Here is an 18958-nt window from a genome sequence, read left to right as displayed (position 1 = left end):
TCCCCGGTACAGACACGGCACCACCTGGCAAGCCATGCTGTGGGAGGCGTCCCACATATAAAGTAGAGGAAGATGGGCATGGATGTTAGCTCAGGGCCAGTCTCCCTCAGCAAAAAGAGGAGGATTGGCAGCAGATGTTAGCTCAGGGCCAATCTTTCTCAAAAAAAAAACCTTCAAGGAAAAAATAATGCAAATCATATTTTAACTGTCTGAAAACATAAAGAAGAAAACATTCCAAGTTAATTTAAAAAGTCAGAGAATCACACTAAGAAGATAACATTAAGAAAAAAATTACAGGGGGCTGGCTGAGTGGTTAAGTTCGCGCGCTCCACTGCAGGCAGCCCAGTGTTTCGTCAGTTCGAATCCTGGGCGTGGTCATGGCACTGCTCATCAAACCACGCTGAGGCAGTGTCCCACATGCCACAACTAGAAGGACCCACAACGAAGAATATACAACTATGTACCGGGGGGCTTTGGGGAGAAAAAGGAAAAAATAAAATCTTTAAAAAAAAGAAAAGAAAGAAAAAGAATTACAAAACCATCTAAAATCTATCTTTAGAAAAACAGCAAATATTCAGCACCATGAAAAATAACTATATTTTCCAAAACAAAACTGGTGGGTAGAGCGGCATTCGACCTGTTGTGAGACATTCGGCTGGAAACACAAGAAGAAAATCCACCCTCACAGACAGGTACTTGGAAAGCAAGTGCCCGCTGACCCCTGAAAAGGCAGAAGGACCCCGGGGGCCCTCGGGCCACACTGGGAACTGCTGCTGCCCAGACACCCTGCACGGTCGCACGCCTGCAGAAACATCTGCAAGGACACATGCCTAAGGGAAAGGTGTTCTCGTCTACGACTTCAGATAGTTCTGTATCGTAAAACACAACATGCACGTGTTGCTTTTGTAATTATAAATTTCATCGTGGGACCAAAAGCAGAAGTGTTTTTACACACAAGGAGCTGAGTGCAGCAGCTTCTTGAGACCAATTTCTTAGGAAGGACTAAGTCAAGGCTTTGCAGACCCTCGTACCAGGTGACAAGGCCACCTGCCCCGGGAGCCATCTGCTTGTCACAGCACAGGCCATCTCACAGGGCCCCCATGGCCCCAGACCACCCATCGGCTACGGCTGGCTTCAGAAGGGGTTCCAAGCCAGACCTCGAGCACGGCTCCCCGAAGCCTGTGCCGTCCCGACTGTGGGGGAGCCGGCAGCGCCGCCCGGGAGCCCAGGCATGGACTTACTCTGCAGCCACCGCTCCCGTCTCAGCTTCAGTTTCTCCTTCTTGGGCAGGACAGCCTTCGCCTCCGTGCCTGAGGACAGAGAACACACGGTGAGTGGAGCGCTCCTGCCCCCAGAGGACAAGGGCCCAGGGCTCCCAGCCCACTGAGCCCAGGCCAGGGCTGGGGCAGGTTCTGACGGCACCATGCTGCCCGCAGCAGTGGGGCTGTGCCTGGTGCGATGGCCAGGCTGGCCTCTCACAGTCTCCATGGGAGGACAGAGCAGTGGGCTCCTTGCAGGGGCTCGTCGGCACAAAGTCAGGAGGCTCCCTAAGCACTGATGTCCCTCCGAGGCCACGGCCTGGCACTCCCCACGGGGCTGCCCCAGGACGCCCAGGGAGGCCTTTACCAACAGGCCCTCGCACCCCAACCCCAGGACGACCCTCGGGATGGGCTGCAGCATAACCACGCAGCCCAGAGAATGCCAGAGGACTCAGAGAGAGGAAGCCCCATGGCGCCGAGGACCCCTTTCTGCTGAGCCCGGGACCCAGGCCCCTAAAGCTGAGGCTGATGATCCCTGACAGGCGCTGCCCAAAGATGAGGGGTCTCAGTGGAGTCCAGGTTAAGCAAGAGGAAGTTCCACATCTTGTCACTGAATCTACCAAGGTACTAAGAAAATCCCCCTCTCTTCAGACAGGCCTTCTCTGGGAGCATCTGTCCACTCTCACTGGCCAGTGTGGGGACGTGTCCCCAGCCTTGCTCATCCAGCATCAGGACAGAGTGTAACACGTCCCTTCTCCTTTGTCCCCCAGGACACCTACATCATCAGAACACAGCCCACCCCGCTGACCCTCTAGAGCCCACGCTGCTCCCCCCAGTGCCTGTGCTGTTGGCTTGTCTAATTTCACAGTGATTTCACCTGGCTCGGATCCACGGCCCCGCCTCCCATGGTGTGTCTGCACATCCCCATGGTTATGGACTAAACTATATCCCCCCAAATCCATATGCTGAAGCCCTAAGCCCAGCCCCTCAGACTGCAGCAGGACCTGCAGATGGGTCTTTAACGAGGTGATAAGGTAAAACGAGGTCGCTAGGATGGACGCTAATCCAATCTGACTGGTACCCTTATGAGAAGAGAGCAGGACACACACGCAGAGGAACAGCCACGTAAGGACACACGGAGAAGACAGCGTCTACATGGCGGGAGGCCTCAGGAGCACCCAGCCCTGCCCTCACCTGGTTCGTGGTCTCCCGGCCCCCAGACAGTGAGAAATAAAAGGCTGCTGCTGAAGCCGCCCCGTCTGTGGTATTCGCTACAGCAGCCCCAGCCCACCAACATGCCATCTTCTCATGAATAACGCAGAGCGCCGTGCTTCCTGCCACCACCCAGGCAGGGCCTCGCCCGCAGTGGAAGCAGGCCACTGTGAACTGCACCTGCCCACTGCCCACGAGCAAGTGCAGAGCCAGCGTCGCAAGTTACCAGGCGCCAGGGGCCTGTCGCCAATCACCTACAAAGGAAGAGGGTGTGTCTAAAACTCCTTCCCTTCGCTAACCCCCTGAAGACACCTGTGGACCTTCAGGAGCACCAGGCACATTTCTGTCAGCGACCTACGAACAGGCCCATTTTACAGATGGGAAAACTAAAGCTCAAAGGGGGCCACAACCTGTCACCGGGAACTGCTGTGGCCCAGGACTAGAAAGGAGTGTGGCAACTGCACCCACAGCAATCAGGCCTCTGTGGCACAGTGGCCTCGGGCTGGGCCCCACTGAAGCTTCACCAGCACTCCTGGGACCAGGCCACTGGAGGGGTACTGGAGACATGGGATTTGGAGGTTTATTCCCCAAAACAAACTATGAACCAAGGTGTGGACACAGGTATAGCTCCTTAGAGAGCCCAGAAAACATACACGGCCTGGCCGCAGGACGCAGAGCTCCCCAGGGCTGTGTTGCTGATCCCAGGGCTACCATCTCCTCCACGGCAGGCAGAGGGGGTGGGGAGCAAGATAGAGGACCCCTACCCGCAAGGGTATACTCTGGGCAGGAGGACCACTGAGTTGCAGCATGGTGCCCACTGCCCAGGGCGTGAGCCACATGCGCCACTGACATCACTTGGCCCTGCCCCACACCAACTGGGTGCTGACTCCCAGCTGGACAAATGCCCTGTGTTGGCAGAAGCCGTCGTGTGGCCCCAAGGAGGCTGGGGCAGCGCCAGCTGGTGTGTCAGGTGGTGCTGGACTCCCCTTCTCCAGGTCCTCCCTTCTCTAAGGATGGGCTGGAGCAGCCAGCGCCCTGCTGCCCCACGGTGCCGAGGCAGGACATGGGGACCACGCCCTGGGCAGTGAGAGATCTGCAGAAGGAGAGACCTCTCACTAGGTACTGAGCCCCAGACTCTCCGCTTCCTCAGTAAACGGGTGGGGCGGAGAGCAGCGTAACTTTTGGTGTGATCCATAAATTTACGATACAAATCCTGAGACTGCTATGGCCCCTTTGGAATTCTTCCAACCAGGGGAAGAGGGGCGCCTTATGGAGAACTGCAATGGGTGAATCTGGCCGGGGGGCGGACGGGCCACTGCCAGGCTGGTGGGCGCAGCCTGTTCTGGAGGCACACATCCGCCCCACGTCAGGGCTGTGGCATGCGGGAACGCACAGGGCTGCTGACAGTGTCTCTGCCTCGAGTTTGCTCTAAAAACAGAGTGGACCCTGGGCTGGCCCCAGTTCCTTGGCTTAACTGGTTTCCCCAGAGATAACATGGCCCAAGCCTAGGACGTGCTTCACCCAGAGCACATCCACACGAGATGTGCACCTCCCGATCCTTCTGTACTTGGCTGTTACAACAGACCCACGGCATCTAAGGGAAACCAGGCAGAAACAGTTCTGTCAAGAGAAAGGTGACGAGCCTGTTGTGTAAACCCTGTAACCCGTGACTCCCACGGGAATTCCCTCCCTTTTCCCAGGGTAAGATCCTAGATGTTTTGGCTTCGGGTTGAGGCTTCCCAACGCACCTGGAGCTGACCTCATTTCCTCCTCACTCGCCCTGACCTCTCACTCCCCCACCAGAAAGGGGAGGCGCTGCGACCTTCCGGAGTCACCCCTGGCTGACAGTGTGCTGCTCAGGAAGGGGGCAGGCGTGCGAGAAGGTGAACAGATGGGGCCACACGGCAGGGCTCAGGACTCAGCACAGCACCCAGGAACAAGGTTGTTCCTCCAGATCCCCCTCCATGCACCCAGCACTGCACCCCACCACTGTACCCAGGCGGCAGGCCAGGCACGAGGGGAAGGGGCATCTGGGTACACGGCAAGGAGGGCATCTGTGCAGCTCTCTGCAGGTGTCAGAGGCTTTGGAAGAGTGGGGCGGGGGGTGAGATGTCCATGTGGCCCAGTGCAGTGTCTAACCATGAATGGGATGAGGACGGCGCCCACTATGGTGTGTAAGGGCTGGAGTTGGGTGAGGAGGCATCTGCTTGGGGCATGAGCCTGAGCAATGGGGGCCAGGGAAGGGGAGGGGCTGACCCCCATGTCCAACAGGAGAAGTGAGGAGTGAGGAGGGGAGCCTCACACAGAAGCCTCCTGACAACAAGACACATGTCACCAACTCAGCCTCAAAGGCTCAGGAAGAAGTTTTCTCTACACTACTACTCCTGCAACTTTCTACAATTTTGAAATAATTTTTTAAAAAGTCTACAACCAGTGGAGACCAGCCCAAATTGTAACTGCACTGCATCTGAACAAATAGCAGGCTGAGCATGTGGGTCAGGGACCTCCCTGCTCCACCCTGGGGACCTTGGCTCCGCAGCCATGCCCACGGCACCCGAAAACAGGAACCTGACGCACCGTCCCCGGGAGACAGCGAGGGTTTGGAAGCTTACGTCCCGCAGACGCTGCCTGGAACCGCTGGTGGGAGGTCCTGTAGGCCCTAGAATTCGGGGAGCTCTCAGGCCCAGGGTGACAAAGCGAGAATCATTCACCTCCCTCTGTATGTCAAAATAGGGTCCTGGAGGATTAAATGTGTAAATAAAAAATAAAGCCATAAAAGCACTATAAAAAACACACAAAAGAGTTATAAAACACAAAGAAAACAGAAATTTGACTAAGCAGATTAAAAACATCTATAGGGGAAAATTATGTGAACATATTCAAAAGCACTACCAATGAGGGGAGAGACATCTGCAGACAACAGAACAGGCAGCTTCCTTCCTATATAAATAGTTCTTCCAAACCAATAAGAAAAGACAAGTAGGCCAAAAGGCAAACAGGTAAAGGGCAGAGATAGGCAGCTTACAGAGAACGTGGCTGAGGGAACCTCCTTCTAAGGAAGAGCACACTTTACAAACCAAACCCTGCTGTCCACCCTTGCTGCCAGCAGAGACCTGGGCCTGTCCGTGTTGGCACGGAGCAGAGGCAGCCTCTCGCCCGCTGAGCAGGAGCTCCCATTGGGCAGTGTCTTTAGAAGGCGATTTGGTGAAATTCATTGATGTTTTAAACGTCCGCACATTTGACTCAGCAATTTCACCTCTACAGTTTTGACTGCAAACGCATTTACTCGTATTCACAAAGATGTTGGACACGCACCTGCCCTGCAGCACTGGCCCCATCAGACAGCAGCGGCCTTGAAAAGGAACAAGGTCGCCGTGTGCTGACGAGCAACCATCCCCAAGAGTGGGGGAGGCAAGGGGCCAGGGCATGCCTCGTGTGCAGGGAGAGAGCCCGGGAGACGGCGGATGGCAGAGGGAAGGCTGCCCCGACACCGCCTCACACCGCATCCCCAGCTTCTCAACAAGGAGGCAGCAGTGCAGGCATCAGCTCAAGGAAGTGCAGCTTCCTTCAGAGCCATCGAGGGCGAGCCCCAGGGGACACCCCACAGGGCAGAGGACGGGCCCAGCTTCCCTCAGAGCCATCGAGGGCGAGCTCCAGAGGACACCCCACAGGAGAAAGGACGGGCCAAGCATCAGGCAGTCGGAGAAGCGGCTGAACACAGGCAGCCCGCACGGCCCACGAGGGGCACAGCTGGAACAGGTGGTCACCTACAGAGGGTGCAGCTGGGGGGATTTTGTGCCCTTCGTTTTTCTCTGTCTTCCAAATTTTCTTCATTATTTACACTGCACCTTTGTAACTAAGTGGCCATTTAGTTAAAAAAAAAAAAAGAAAGAAAAAAATTGGGAATGAGTTGCCCTAATCAGAGACAATGTCCTGGAAGAAAACTGGTAAGATTATTAACCAAAGAGCCACATCAACATATTTTCTAAAACACACCCACCAAGTTTTATTGCTAAAGCACCCTTTTTGTTGATGAAAAATCTCTCCCATGAGGAACTCTTGAATGCCCCAAACCATTGTGTACATCCAAAGGACAGATTCCAAACCCTCAGGACTGACTTCTGACACACAGACCCATGGTTGCTTGGCCACCTGTGCAGTTTTCAGACCTGGGGAAGGCTGATGGGGCAACCTGTGGTACCAGCTCTGCGGCCCCATTCAAAGGTGGCCCCAGGACAACAGAGTGGCCGCACCAGCCCCAAGAGACCAACAGGAGAGAGTGAGCAGCACCCACGGGCAGATAGGAGGGGAGGGGTGCTCCCCTCTTGGCAGACTGTCCTGCCGGCGCCTGGGCCCCCCAGCATGACGGGAGTAACTCCTTTCTGCTCCCCCAGGCTCCCCTTCCTGCCTCCACCAACCCGGCTCAGCTCCATTGCCTTCTCCAGGTTATCATCGGGAGGCACCAGGCAGGGGCCCTCCAAATAACGAGGCGTCAGGGGACAGTGAGCACCACACCAAGGAGCAAAGGCACGTTCCCACCTCCACTGGTTCCGAGGATGGAGGCAAACGGCTCATCCTCAAAGGCTCCTCTCTCAGGGAAGGAGGACTGTGGACACCAATTCCATAGGAGGCAGAAACCACCACAGTCGGAGCTTCAGAAGTGCCAGAGGGCAGCGTCCCTCTGGCAAGGGCTGGGGAGCCTCAACATCTGCCTGGAGAGCAAGAGGGTGACCAGCGAGGTGATCTGACAGCCACTCCCCACAGTGTGTCCACCATGTGCTCTGCGGGTGTCCCCTCCTGTCCATAATTAACTTGGTACGAGGATGAGCCCTGCTCAGGGCTCTGTACCCAATGGTCAGCACAGACTCTCTCTGAACGTGACCAGCCCTGAGCCCGCAGGGTGAGCAGACAGGGGAGTGAAGGTCTCATCAGGCTCGGCTGTCAGACCACGTTTACAGAACAGTGCCCCCCGGGAGGGGTTGGGATGGGAGCACCAATCATCCAGCGTACACCAGGAGGTCCCCAACCTCACAGATTCTGCCTGAGTGGCTTGAGGGGGGCTTTGGGAAACAGCAGCGGGCCGGTGCCTGGAGGGAGGCACTGCCGGACCCATGGGCTTTCTGTCCAGCACAGCAAGGTGGAACCACGGGGCATGCACAGAGGCCCATGGGCCTCCAGCCCCTCCTCCACCCCTAAGTTTCTACCTGAAAACCCTGGCTGCCCTCTGGCCCCAGCTGCTGATGACATGAGTGATGGCGAGAGCGACAGCACATGGCCTTGGCGGGATGCTGCCTGCCAGGCTCTGCAGGCAGCTGGAACACGCCAAGAACCTAAAATAGCTCCCACCACCGAGTCCAGAGAGCCGAGTTTAGAAACAGCGACCCACACGCTCCGATGGCATCTCCCCGCCCCGCCACCTCCAAGCACATGACACAGATGCACCGAGAAGCAGCACCCCAGGAGAATGACCCCAGGGCCTCACCACACCACATGTCCAGCCCACTCCAAAGACCACAGCTGGAGTCAGCACTGTAAAGACAGCGTCCCGCCTTGGGAGGAAGGTGCTGGAGTGGCGAGGAAGAAGGAAGGCTCCCAGGCCATCCTGTCTGGTGATGAAGCAGGAGCACTCGAGAACCCACCAGTGACCAGGACCAACTCTGCTGATGTGACACTCCAGAAAATTCCAGAAATCACCACCCCCGATGGCAGGCAGCTCTGCGGACATGCTCTGTCCCTCCACACTGGCCCATGGCCTCTCCCCATGGCCAGGAAGGCCTCCTGGTCAGCGTGTGGAGAACAGAACAAAGATAGTCCCCGGGCTTCGCAGGAGACAACTAGGGCTATTCCCAGGGAACCTTCCATCAGACAGGGGCCGGTGGCTTCACCAGGCTGTCCATGTGAGGTGGGGACCCCGCCTGGACAAAGGGCACGAGGCAAGCTCAGCCGAGGAACCCACTGGCTGCTTCCTGAATGGGGTGGGGTCAGCTCTAATGAGGTCAGCCAGCAGCACGGTCTGTGGACATGGGGGTCACAGACACAAAATCCCCCACAGGGCCACGGGGACAGCAGTCTCTGGGTGGCACGAGCAGGCATTATATTTGTAACGTCTTTTTTTTTGTCTTTTCACAATGCGCACTTCCTGCCTCTTCCTTATGAAGTTGTTTCTTACAAAAGTAATTTGAGAGGGAGACTGGTCCCTAACTTTCAAGTCTCTGCCAAAGGTGCCGCTGTGAGGAGGCGCAGTGAGGGGCGACACAGGACTCGGGACGTTCACCCATGGCCAGCTCAGCTCCCATGGAGCCAGGAGCTCAAACAGGACAGGCTGAAAGGGCTCCGTCCACAGCCGGGCCCCTCCCACTCGCCCCCCATTCTGCAGCAGCTCCAGCGCCGTGCGGATCCGCTTCCTCCCACCGCTGAGCACACCACATGGCGACACCGCCCCGCTGCCTCCAGGAACTTCCCAACCCCACGCATGAAGATGTCCGCTGCAGCAAGGATGGCCCCTAGGACATGGGGACCTCACTGCAGCCAAGCTGGACTCTCCTCTGCCCAGGATGGCGCCCAGACACAGTGTCTGCACGAGCTGAGTGAGCCGGGACCACATCTCATCACAGCGCGAAAACCCCACGGCAGCTGGCAGAGGGAAGTGGTGTTGCTACACCCAGGGCCGTGGTTCTTCTACCGCAGCACGTCCGAGCACTGTCAGGGCCTTTACCTCCAACGAGCTCCTTTAATCCGACAAACTCTTACTCCACCATGCTGCCCATGAGCACGATACCGCCACAAGCTCCAGGACACGGCAGGGGGGTCACCATGAGCCTCCTTGTCCCCTGCTAAGGCTGCACTCTGCACTCAGGGCCCTGAAAGGATGAACTCACAGAGTCCCTGGCATCGCTTCTTATAGAGGAGAGCTGATCACAGAGAGCTGCAGGCTGCCAGCGAGGAAGCAGTGGGTGGGAAGTGACCCAACAGGTGGCTCTGCGGCTGTCTCCTGACCACCCGCCCAGATGGAAGAAGGAATACCTGAAGCACGTGTCGCCCAGGACAAACAGACCAGCACTGCAGATGGCGCGACTGTAGGACAGAAAACCCAAACATGCCACTCGGAGGCCAGGAGGAAACACTCGCGGGCTGGATTGGCCCGGGGTTCATGGTTGGCCGACCCCTGGTCCAGCATCTTGACAACGTGAGCTCACAAGGATGCCATGCTCAAGAAACAGCAACTCCCTGACTTCCCGAGTAGAAAAGCTCAGCCCTGCCCAGGTCCCCACGGAAGTCACCAGAGGCAGGCCCAGCCCCGCCCACTGCCACAGGAGGCGGCACAGGCACAGGCCCGGGTGGTACCGACGCTCAGAGCCATGGCAGAACACAGGCAAGGACGAGCACTTGCCTTCGCCAGCACCACCCACCACTACCCCCAGGGTTGGGAGACTGATCCAGACCTGGATCTGAGGCCCCCTCTCTGGGGACCTGAATGCCAGCAGCATGGGACAGACCATGGGAGCGGGGAGGAGGGTGACAAAAAGGCATGCCCAGTGCATCAAGGCTGTAAGGGTCAGTGTGAACACAGCAGGGTGCAGGCCCCACCGGTCATGGCTGTCACAGGTCCAGTGCCCCAGGGATGGCCACAGCCTCTCTGAGCAAGGGGCCCCTCCTTCCTCCCTATGGGAGTCTCTGAGACAATGGGTGGGGGTGGGTGGGTCAGCGTATATCTGTTTGCCCTGAGGAGAATGAAGCGAGACCGTCGGGAGGCCAGGCAGCCACTCTATAGGACCAAGGGCCCAGGGACCTCCCACACCACACTTTACAGCCAGGCTGCTAGGGTGCCATGCAGAGTGGGGATGGCAACACTAGGAGTAGAGGGCCCAGGCTAAGGCTCTGAGAGAGGGGGTACCGAAGAGCAATGCTGGAGCTGGGGAGGGAGACCCCCTGGCCACAGAGATGCTCCAGCCACCAAGAGGATGCACAGCAGGGCTGGCTGGGCCATGCCTACTGTCCACTCTGAGCTCAGGGCCTGGCAGCACAGGTGCTCAGCAAATGGTCACCAGGCTGTACCAACATCACTCACGCCCTGTAAAGAGACCTCCAAAAGCCCCTCCACGCACAGGGTTCAGCACCCCCACACTCAGTGCCGGTGGGACACGTATGGGGCCCTCGTCACATGGCCTAACACAGGGAAGTGGGGTACATGAGGGTGAGTTACCCCAGCACAAGCACTCAAGAGGCACAGGGTGAGCTGCAGGTGACTCTGGGATAGTGTTGGGCGCCTGGCTCCTTGGCACCTCGGGCCTGTCCACACATTGTCTCTCTCAGCAGAGTGCACACACACGTCCTCATGCAGCATGCTGCAAGGGCCGCAGGCCAAGTCCTCCCACACTTCATCACCAGTGAAGGGCCTGCCAGAGCCCAGGGAAGGGCCAGCCGGGAACGAGGAGCAGGAGCGGCTCAGCCACAGCGGGGAGAGAGGGGATGCACACACAGGACAAGGCACTCACACGCTCTCCTCTCAGAGCCCTGACAACAGAGCGGGCACGACACAGGCCCCTCCCCTGCCGTCCCTCCCTGAGGAGGAGGCCGGGACCCTGGGGCCCAGCCCCACAGTCACTCACCTGTCCCAACCCCTTCCCCCTTGACCCTGCTCATCCCGGGCTTCTGTCTATTAAAAAGAACGGGCTCCCTGCAGACCAAGGCAAGCACAGCCCGGCAGCAGGGTCCTTCCTGCACTCCCACCATGTGACAACAGGGCCAGACGCCATCAGCATTTAGGCCCAGCAGCCCCCCAGTTGCCAGGAGACCCAGAGAAGAAGCCCATGTCCTCCAACCTCCGTCCAGTCAAGCACACAGGCCTTCCAGTCCTGCTAGCCAGGATGCCCCTGGAACAGTGGGTGCCCCTCCTGGGGGCCTAGTGGAGGTGCTCCTCCAGCTGAGGGCCTACTCCAGACGGCAAGGAACCCAATGCCCAGGTGACACACAGAGGGGCTCACAGCCAGCAGCCTGCAACCACAGATGCAGCCAGCTCCCCCAGCAGGGCGGGCGACACACACCGCCCCGAAGAAAGACGTCTCTGCTCCCAAACGCCATAAGCGTCATCGCCCGCAGAAGCCCCCCAGGGCCCCCAGCCAGATGTCCTCAGGGAGGCAGAGAGGCAGGAAGGCCAGGGGGAAGCGAAACAGCCACAAGGCCAAAGCCCCCACAAGCAGCTGCAGACAAGGAGGGATCCCGTGCTGGGACTGGCACCTGGGAGCAGGAACGCCCCCACACGCAGCTGCAGACAAGGAGGGATCCCGTGCTGGGACTGGCCCCTGGGAGCAGGAACACCCCCACAAGCAGCTGCAGACAAGGAGGGATCCTGTGCTGGGACTGGCCCCTGGGAGCAGGAACGCCCCCACACACAGCTACAGACAAGGAGGGATCCTGTGCTGGGACTGGCCCCTGGGAGCAGGAACGCCCCCACACGAAGCTACAGACAAGGAGGGATCCTGTGCTGGGACCGGCACCTGGGAGCAGGAACGCCCCCACACACAGCTACAGACAAGGAGGGACCCTGTGCTGGGACTGGCCCCTGGGAGCAGGAACGCCCTCTCCAGGTCACTCACGCTTCCTCTGTTCCTGTTTTACACGGAGGGGTGGGGTGGAGAAAAGAAGGCTTCTCAGTGGGTTCTGTCCGACCCCCGACCTCACAGCTGCAGAAAAGTGAGGACAGTCTTGAAGGGGGAGCTTCACAAGCAGTCCCTGAAGACAGCCCCTGGAAAGCGCTCGGTTCTGTCCCCGTGTCCTCATGTCCCTGTGTCCTGAGGCAGGCCTGAGGGCTGGCCCGGCCTCTGCAAATCCAGGCTTGGCCTGAAGAGCATGCAGCTCTGCCGCCCTCTGCTGAGCAGCCCCCACGTCTGCAACGATCCGGACACCAGACTCAGAGGAGACCTGGTTCAGAGGAAACCGCAGAGGTCTGCGCAGAGGGATGATCCCGCCACAGAGAAACCCCAGTCACAGCTCTGAGGCTGTGCCACCTTGAGGCACAGGGCTCCCTCTGCTGGGGGCAGGGGCTCAGCAGCACAGTCCCCAGAGACAGGGTGGCCTACGTGCTCCAGGTGCCCCTGCTCCAGGGTCTCTCTGCCACGGCGTCAGGCACGTATGTCCCCTCACCACTGCCACCTCCCCACACCCCTGCCTCAGAGCCCCTGCAGACACGCTCCCACCTCTGCCTCAGGGTGGCCTCCACGCAGTCCAGCTGAGCTCTCTGGCCATGTGATGCTCCTCCCCTGCATCCCTCAGCAGGCCTGTCCTCCTCCAGGCCCGCCCCACCCACCCACCTCTCTGGACCTGAGTCTGCGGCCTGACACCCAAGGCGCCTGTCTGAGAACAGAGGGAGTTCATTTTCTGCAACTTACCAGCACGAAGAAGGAGAGAAGGAGACACAGAATGGGCAGGGCGGTGCCCCGTGCAGGGGAGGGACACAGGAGCCGGAGTGCTCACGCTGGACCTGCCACGCCCTCAAGACCCCACCCAGAGAGTGGACGCAGTGGGGCCCCACCGCCCATGGCCACAGAGCCCATGGGCCCCCCCTGGAAGCCCAGAGCGCCGGTCTGGAATCAGAAGGCGGGCCCAAGGGGCAGGATGGAAACCGGGGGCAGACTGGCTCCTAGGCCAGCGGGGCGCCCTAAGGCTCCAAGTAGGAGCTCCGTGTAGAAACACAGCACCCACAGGGTCCAACAGGCCCCACTGTGTCCAGGGGCTGCAGCAGAGGGGAGAGCACAACGTCTGCATGAGCGAAGGGGCGCACACAGTATGCACGAGGCAGGATGCAGAGCGGACACTCATCGACCCCGGGTGATGGGCCCACAACCAGGCCAGGGCTCCTCTCTGAGCGGGTTCTGTCTCCTCCAGACACAGCAGCTACATGGCAGGGGCACGGCGGCCAGGGGTGCTGGGAGCAGTTCCGTCAGTGACTCAGCCCAGGGCAAGGACACGTGGGAAGGACGTGTCCCCAGTAATCCAGGCAGACAGGCACCCTCGCCTTCACAGCCCAGCGGGTCACAGGCAGCGGCTCAGTCACAGGATGACACTTTCCACATGACCCGCACCCAGACCAGGCCGCCCGCCCCAGCTCAAGCCCGGGGAAGCCACAAAGCCCATGGATCCCCTGCGGGCTCCAGGCTCCTGGCTGATCAGGAGTCAAGGCTGATGAACCCAGACAGAAGAAGAGCTGCTGGAGAAGAGGGAGACGGGGCTGGGGAGAGGCCGAGACACACACCTGCCCCGGGACACCTCGGGCCAGCAGAGAAGGGGCCTCCCTCAACCGGGCACACGACACAGCCAGTCACTCTGCAGCATCAACTGAGCTCTTTCTAATGCCAAGCCGCCTGTCAACCACCTTCCATCTGCTAACTCATCCTGACCCCAAAGGAAACAAAACTTAGGAGGCAAACACTGTTAATACGTCCCTTCTACAGATGAGCGGCTGAGGCCCAGGGCCACCCAGTGTCCTGCCCCAGAGCCAGCAGCCGGGGAGGCACAGAGCCCCACGTGCTCACGAGCGCTTGCTGTGCATGCTCTTACCACCGTCAGCGCCTCCGCCTCAAGCTGCCTGCCCATTTCCCAGGGTCCCCGGGACCCGGGCCTCTTCTCCAGGCCCTCAGGGCTCTGCCGAGTGCCAGGCCAGAGCTCACCAGGCCGCTGCCCTGAGCTCTGCACCCTGTAGGTCAGGCCCTCTCCTTCTGTAAATATTCTTTAGCTTTCTTTATGATGTTTTGACATCCTACAAAAACCTTTCCAGTGGGGACAGACTCCCTTCTGGGGGCTAGTCAATTCCCGTCTTCTGCCTCCTCACTGCCCTGGGCTTCCCCTCGTGGTCCTGCCTGCTGGGCCTCCTTCTCCAGGACCTGTGCGTATGGTACACCGTGTTTGTGTCCTGAGCTCCTCGTGTCTCCTCCTGTGGCCACACCTGACTGACCAGTCTTCTACCAACTTCCTTCCTTTCCTTGCGCCATCCCCTCCCCTGCTTTTCAGGCCCAGGCCACCAGGCTGTCACAGACTTTGAAAGTGTCTCCTTTGCCAGGAAGTGACCTCATGCTCTTTCCGCCTGGCCATGCTCCCTGGGCAGTCAACAACACGCCTGTCTTGGCAGTGGCGGCCTGGAATTTTCTCAAACGCCTCAGGCTCAGTATGAAGGTGCAGGGGTAGCTGAGTTCTGCCCGCGGAGCATGGAGCCACCCCCATGAATGTAAGCCCTGGATCTGCTGGCCGGCCCACCGACAGAGTGGCACTGCCCCCTCGGGGGCCCCCTCTGGAGCCGCAGAGGCTGCATCTTCCCGATCAGGAGACGAGGAAGGACTTGGCCATGCTCGGCTCAGAACCAAGGACCCGTCCAGGCTCCCGGATCTTCACACACAGAGGAGAGGAGACAGGAGGGGCTCCTGTGCTCCTGCCTGCGAGGCGGGACCATGAGCCTCTGGGCCAGCGTCCTGAACGTGGCAGGATCGGAGACCCCGGACGGTGTGTGAAAACAAGGGTCAGCAGCTAGGCTGGGGCCCCAACGATGCTCGTGCTGGCCCGGGGCCTCCTCGAGGTGTGTGCACAGCCTCAGCCCCTCTCTCTGCACATGTGCTGGGTGGAGGGGAGCAGAGGACTGTGGGGGTGGGGGAGCTGTGAGGATGGCCCACAGGGAACCATCCCAGTGGTGCCAGAGGGAGGCCCTGACTCCCTTCCATTCCACGAGGAACCTCACGGCTCTGAGCTCGGCAAAGGCAGGGACCAGCCCCTACACTGCCACCTCACCTCCCCTGCACCTCGTCCTCGTCTGTGAAAGGGGACAGGTGTGCCAGCCCCTCATGACACGGATGCATCATCTGGCCTCATGGCTGAAAGAGCCCTGGACTCCCAGGCAGGCCCACCTGGCACACCTGCCCAGCAGATGCCAGCTCACCTGGAGGACGAGGAAATAAGAGTTGTGGGGACTGAAACAGATGCTCCGAAACGAAGCAGCCAAGACAGCACCCTGCTCCAAAGAAGGTCCTGTGAGTCCAGCTGATGCTCTGTCCCATCCACTCCCTCAAACTGCTCAGGGACATTGGCTGTAGCACAGATGGCTTCTCCCGCTCTCCCCGGGGTCCTCCCCTGGAGCTGCCCCTCATGGAGACCCCGCTACAGGCAGGCGAGAGGCAGGTGCAGGGCTGGGGGCCCAGGGTGACCCGGGCTGGCCCTTCCTCATCAGGGCCCTCCCCTGCAGGGCCCACCCACCTGGGAAAGAGGGAATCCCTGCGTCCTGCACCTCAGTGGACCCGGCTCGGACCCAAGGGACACTTATCACCACCACAGCAACGAATGCCATGCGATGGACAGCATGACTCCCGTGCCAGGGAACCACAGGGGGCCACACGGAGCAGCAAGAGCCCAGCGCTTCCCCAGACAACGGGTTCTGGTCAGGCTTGGCCACTCCAGGCCAAGTGACCCCGGCCCCTCGGAGCTGCATTTCTCCATCTGTTCACCCACAAACCTGACACTCACAGAGAAGGATGTCGTTGAGGACACAGGAGAAGGTGCGAGCACTCCTGAGCCCACAGGTGCGTCTCCACCCGGCTGCCCTCCCAGCCCGCAGTGTGCTCAGCCTGCGCGGAGAGGGGACGGACACTCTCCAGGGTGCGCGCACCCCGACAGGCAGGGCCCGGCCCCACGACCCCCAGGGAGGCGGGAGGGAGAGAGAGGCCGCAGGGGCCCACGCGGGACGCTGTCGCAGGAGGGCACGGGCCGGCTCTCACTCGGCAACTCGAAAAGTCCCAGGACAGCTCTGTGCGGACCACTCAGAGCTACACCTACCACACGCAAAGCGCTCGGCCGAGTGCCAAGGGCGATCCCCACGGCCCCAGACACACAGACGAACCCCCAGAGAACCCGCCGACACACAGAGGACCCCGACCGCGCTGGTCACCAGGGAGACCCGGGGCCTGCCGCTGGGCTCCGGGGACCCCCGCCCACACCCTGGCGGGACGCGGGGCGCCCCTGACCCCCGCCCCACCCGAGGCAGCGCGTCCCTGTGCACGACCCACTCTGCAGGACGCGTCCCAGGAAACAGGCAGCGGGACGACCGTGAGGCACGAGGACGCGCGGCCCCAAACACGCCGCTGGGCTCGCGGACGACGTGAGCCGGACGCAAACGGAACCCACAGACGCAGGAAGACGCCCTTCCAGAATCCCCCGTCCAACCCAAACCAGCACTTCCTCCAAGGAGGGACGGCCACGAACCGCTTCTCCAGGGGAGTCCCACCGCCGTGAGGAGGATGAAGAGCCAGCGCCAAGACGTCCCGCGCACGCACACCTGCCCCGCTGCCACTCCACTATGCTCACTGCTAAGACGCCGGAGAAGACCCAGTTCTAAGCACCCCTCTGAGTTACTCAGCGCTGCGGTTTCTCCCGAGTGATGTGTGCTGCACACATTAATAATGTGTTTCTCTTGTTACTGTCTTTAGTTAATCTAACTTGCAGGGTCCTAGCCAAAGAACCTAGGATGGTAGAAGGGAAAAGTTTTTCCTCCCTAGAGTTTCGATTACAAAGGATGGCAAGGAGATTCAGGTATGTCTTTCCAGCAACAAAACATCCAAAGCAGGTGATACAATAGCTGTCAGGGACGTCAGCATCACCACAGAGTGAACTAGCCCAGGACTCTCTCCCCTCCAACATACAACGAAAAGGGGCATCCATACTCCAACAGACGACATCCTAACACAACACAAAAACGTCAGAGAGACAGGTTGTCACACGACGGTGGGCGGAGAGCACGGAGGCCCCTCAGGGGAGCTGGAATGGGGTAAGAGAGAACGTCACTCCCTCCCCTACAGGCTGCGGTCGGGACTGTGGGAGGATCCGTGAGGGAAGGAGCGGCGAGGGGACACTCATTCGTGGGAACATCAAGGATCGCCGAGGGCCCTCGCAGCCTAGAGGGAAGCCCTCTAACAGGGCGAAAGCTTTCGCGCTGGGTGACCTCATCAAGCCAATACCCCAGGACACCAGATAATGAGAGCAGAGTGAGAAATGCAGGCAGGAGAAAGCACCCGTCCCCCCAGCCGCCCCGCTCCACTGCCTGGGATCTAGGCTAAAAGCAGAGGGCTCAGAATACATGACTCTTGACCCTCAGTCAGTGGCGACAGGCGGTAACCGCAACTGAATAATATCAGAATGAGAAAGACCTGAGCTTCCATCATCAGACACTAAATCAAATCCCCAGACCAGAGAGAAAACGACAAGCACCCAGAACTCAGACCTGAGGACACAGAAATATGTAATCTAAATGACAATGAATTCAAAACAGCTATCATCAAAAAACTCAATGAGGTCAAAGAGAACGTAGAGAAACAATTCCACAAATTCAGGAGCTACTTCACAAAAGAGACTGAAACTATAGAGAAGAATCAGGGAGAAATATTAGAGATGAAAGACACAATGGAAGAGCTAAAACAAAACACAGTTTCCCTGAACACCCAAGTGGACATCACAGAGGGACGTATCAGCATAATAGAGGACAGACACGTTGAAATGCTACAGACAGAGCAGGAAAGAGAACTAAAGCTAAAAAGAAATGAAGACAGTCTCTGAGAAATATCCGACTCAATGAGGAAATACAACATAAGAATTATAGGTATCCCAGAAGGTGAAGAGAAGGAGAATGGAGTACAAAGCAGGTTCAAAGTAATAATAGCAGAGAACTTCCCAAACCCAGGGAAATAGAGGGAAATCTCTGTGGAAGAGGCTTCCAGATCTCCTAGATTTGTCAATGGAAAAGGACCTACTGCAAGGCATATAGTAGCAAAACTGGCAAAAATGAATGACAAAGAAATACTAAGGGCAGCAAGGCAGAAGAAAATAACCTAGAAAGGAACCGCTATCAGGCTTTCAGCAGATTTTTCTGCAGAAACCTTGCAAGCTAGGAGAGAATGGAACGACATATTCCAATCTTTAAAAGACAAGAATCTTCAGCCAAGAATACTCTATCCAGCAAAAATATCCTTCAGATATGAGGGAGAAATAAAAACTTTCCCACACAAACAAAAGCTAAGGGACTCTGGAGCCATGAGACACCCCCCTACAAGAAATCCTCAAGAAGGCCCTCATACCTGAAAACAAAAAAAGGGGGAGAAGGGGGTCACAAAACACAGAGTAAGGAGATAAATTGGCAGAGAGAATCAGAATAGGACAACAAATACTCAAGTACAGCATTAAGCTAAAGGGAAGGAAAACACCAAGATAATCTTGTCATTTTTAACCACAAACTCACAAAACAAGATGGAATAAGATATGACAAAAACAACTTAGGAGGGGAAAAGGAAAGGGACTGAATTGGTTTAGACTAAGGAAATAAGGGGCCATCAGAAAATGGACTATCTTACACATGAAATTCTGAATACAAACCTCAGGGTAACCACTAAACAAAAAAGCAGAACAGAGACACAAATAATAAATAAGAAGAAAACAAAGAAACACATCATAAAAAACTGCAT

General features: G+C 58.2%; 1 protein-coding gene across 3 annotated transcripts in view; it reads right to left on the bottom strand.

Annotated features, from left to right (window-relative positions):
* Positions 1-18958, bottom strand: part of SLX9 (SLX9 ribosome biogenesis factor) — a 41701-nt gene that overhangs the window by 14300 nt on the left and 8443 nt on the right. For 2 of the 3 annotated variants that reach the window (XM_070597900.1, XM_070597898.1), the window contains exon 3: positions 1242-1310. In XM_070597900.1, the coding sequence (XP_070454001.1) occupies positions 1242-1310 (69 nt within the window). Of the gene's footprint in view, positions 1-1241; positions 1311-12067; positions 12358-18958 lie in introns of those variants that run through there. The other variant, XM_070597899.1, reaches the window with a different exon arrangement.

This window comes from Equus przewalskii, chromosome 27 (genome assembly GCF_037783145.1).
Source record: "Equus przewalskii isolate Varuska chromosome 27, EquPr2, whole genome shotgun sequence".
Classification (NCBI taxonomy): Eukaryota; Metazoa; Chordata; class Mammalia; order Perissodactyla; family Equidae; genus Equus; species Equus przewalskii.
This window is presented reverse-complemented; position numbering and strand designations above follow the sequence as displayed.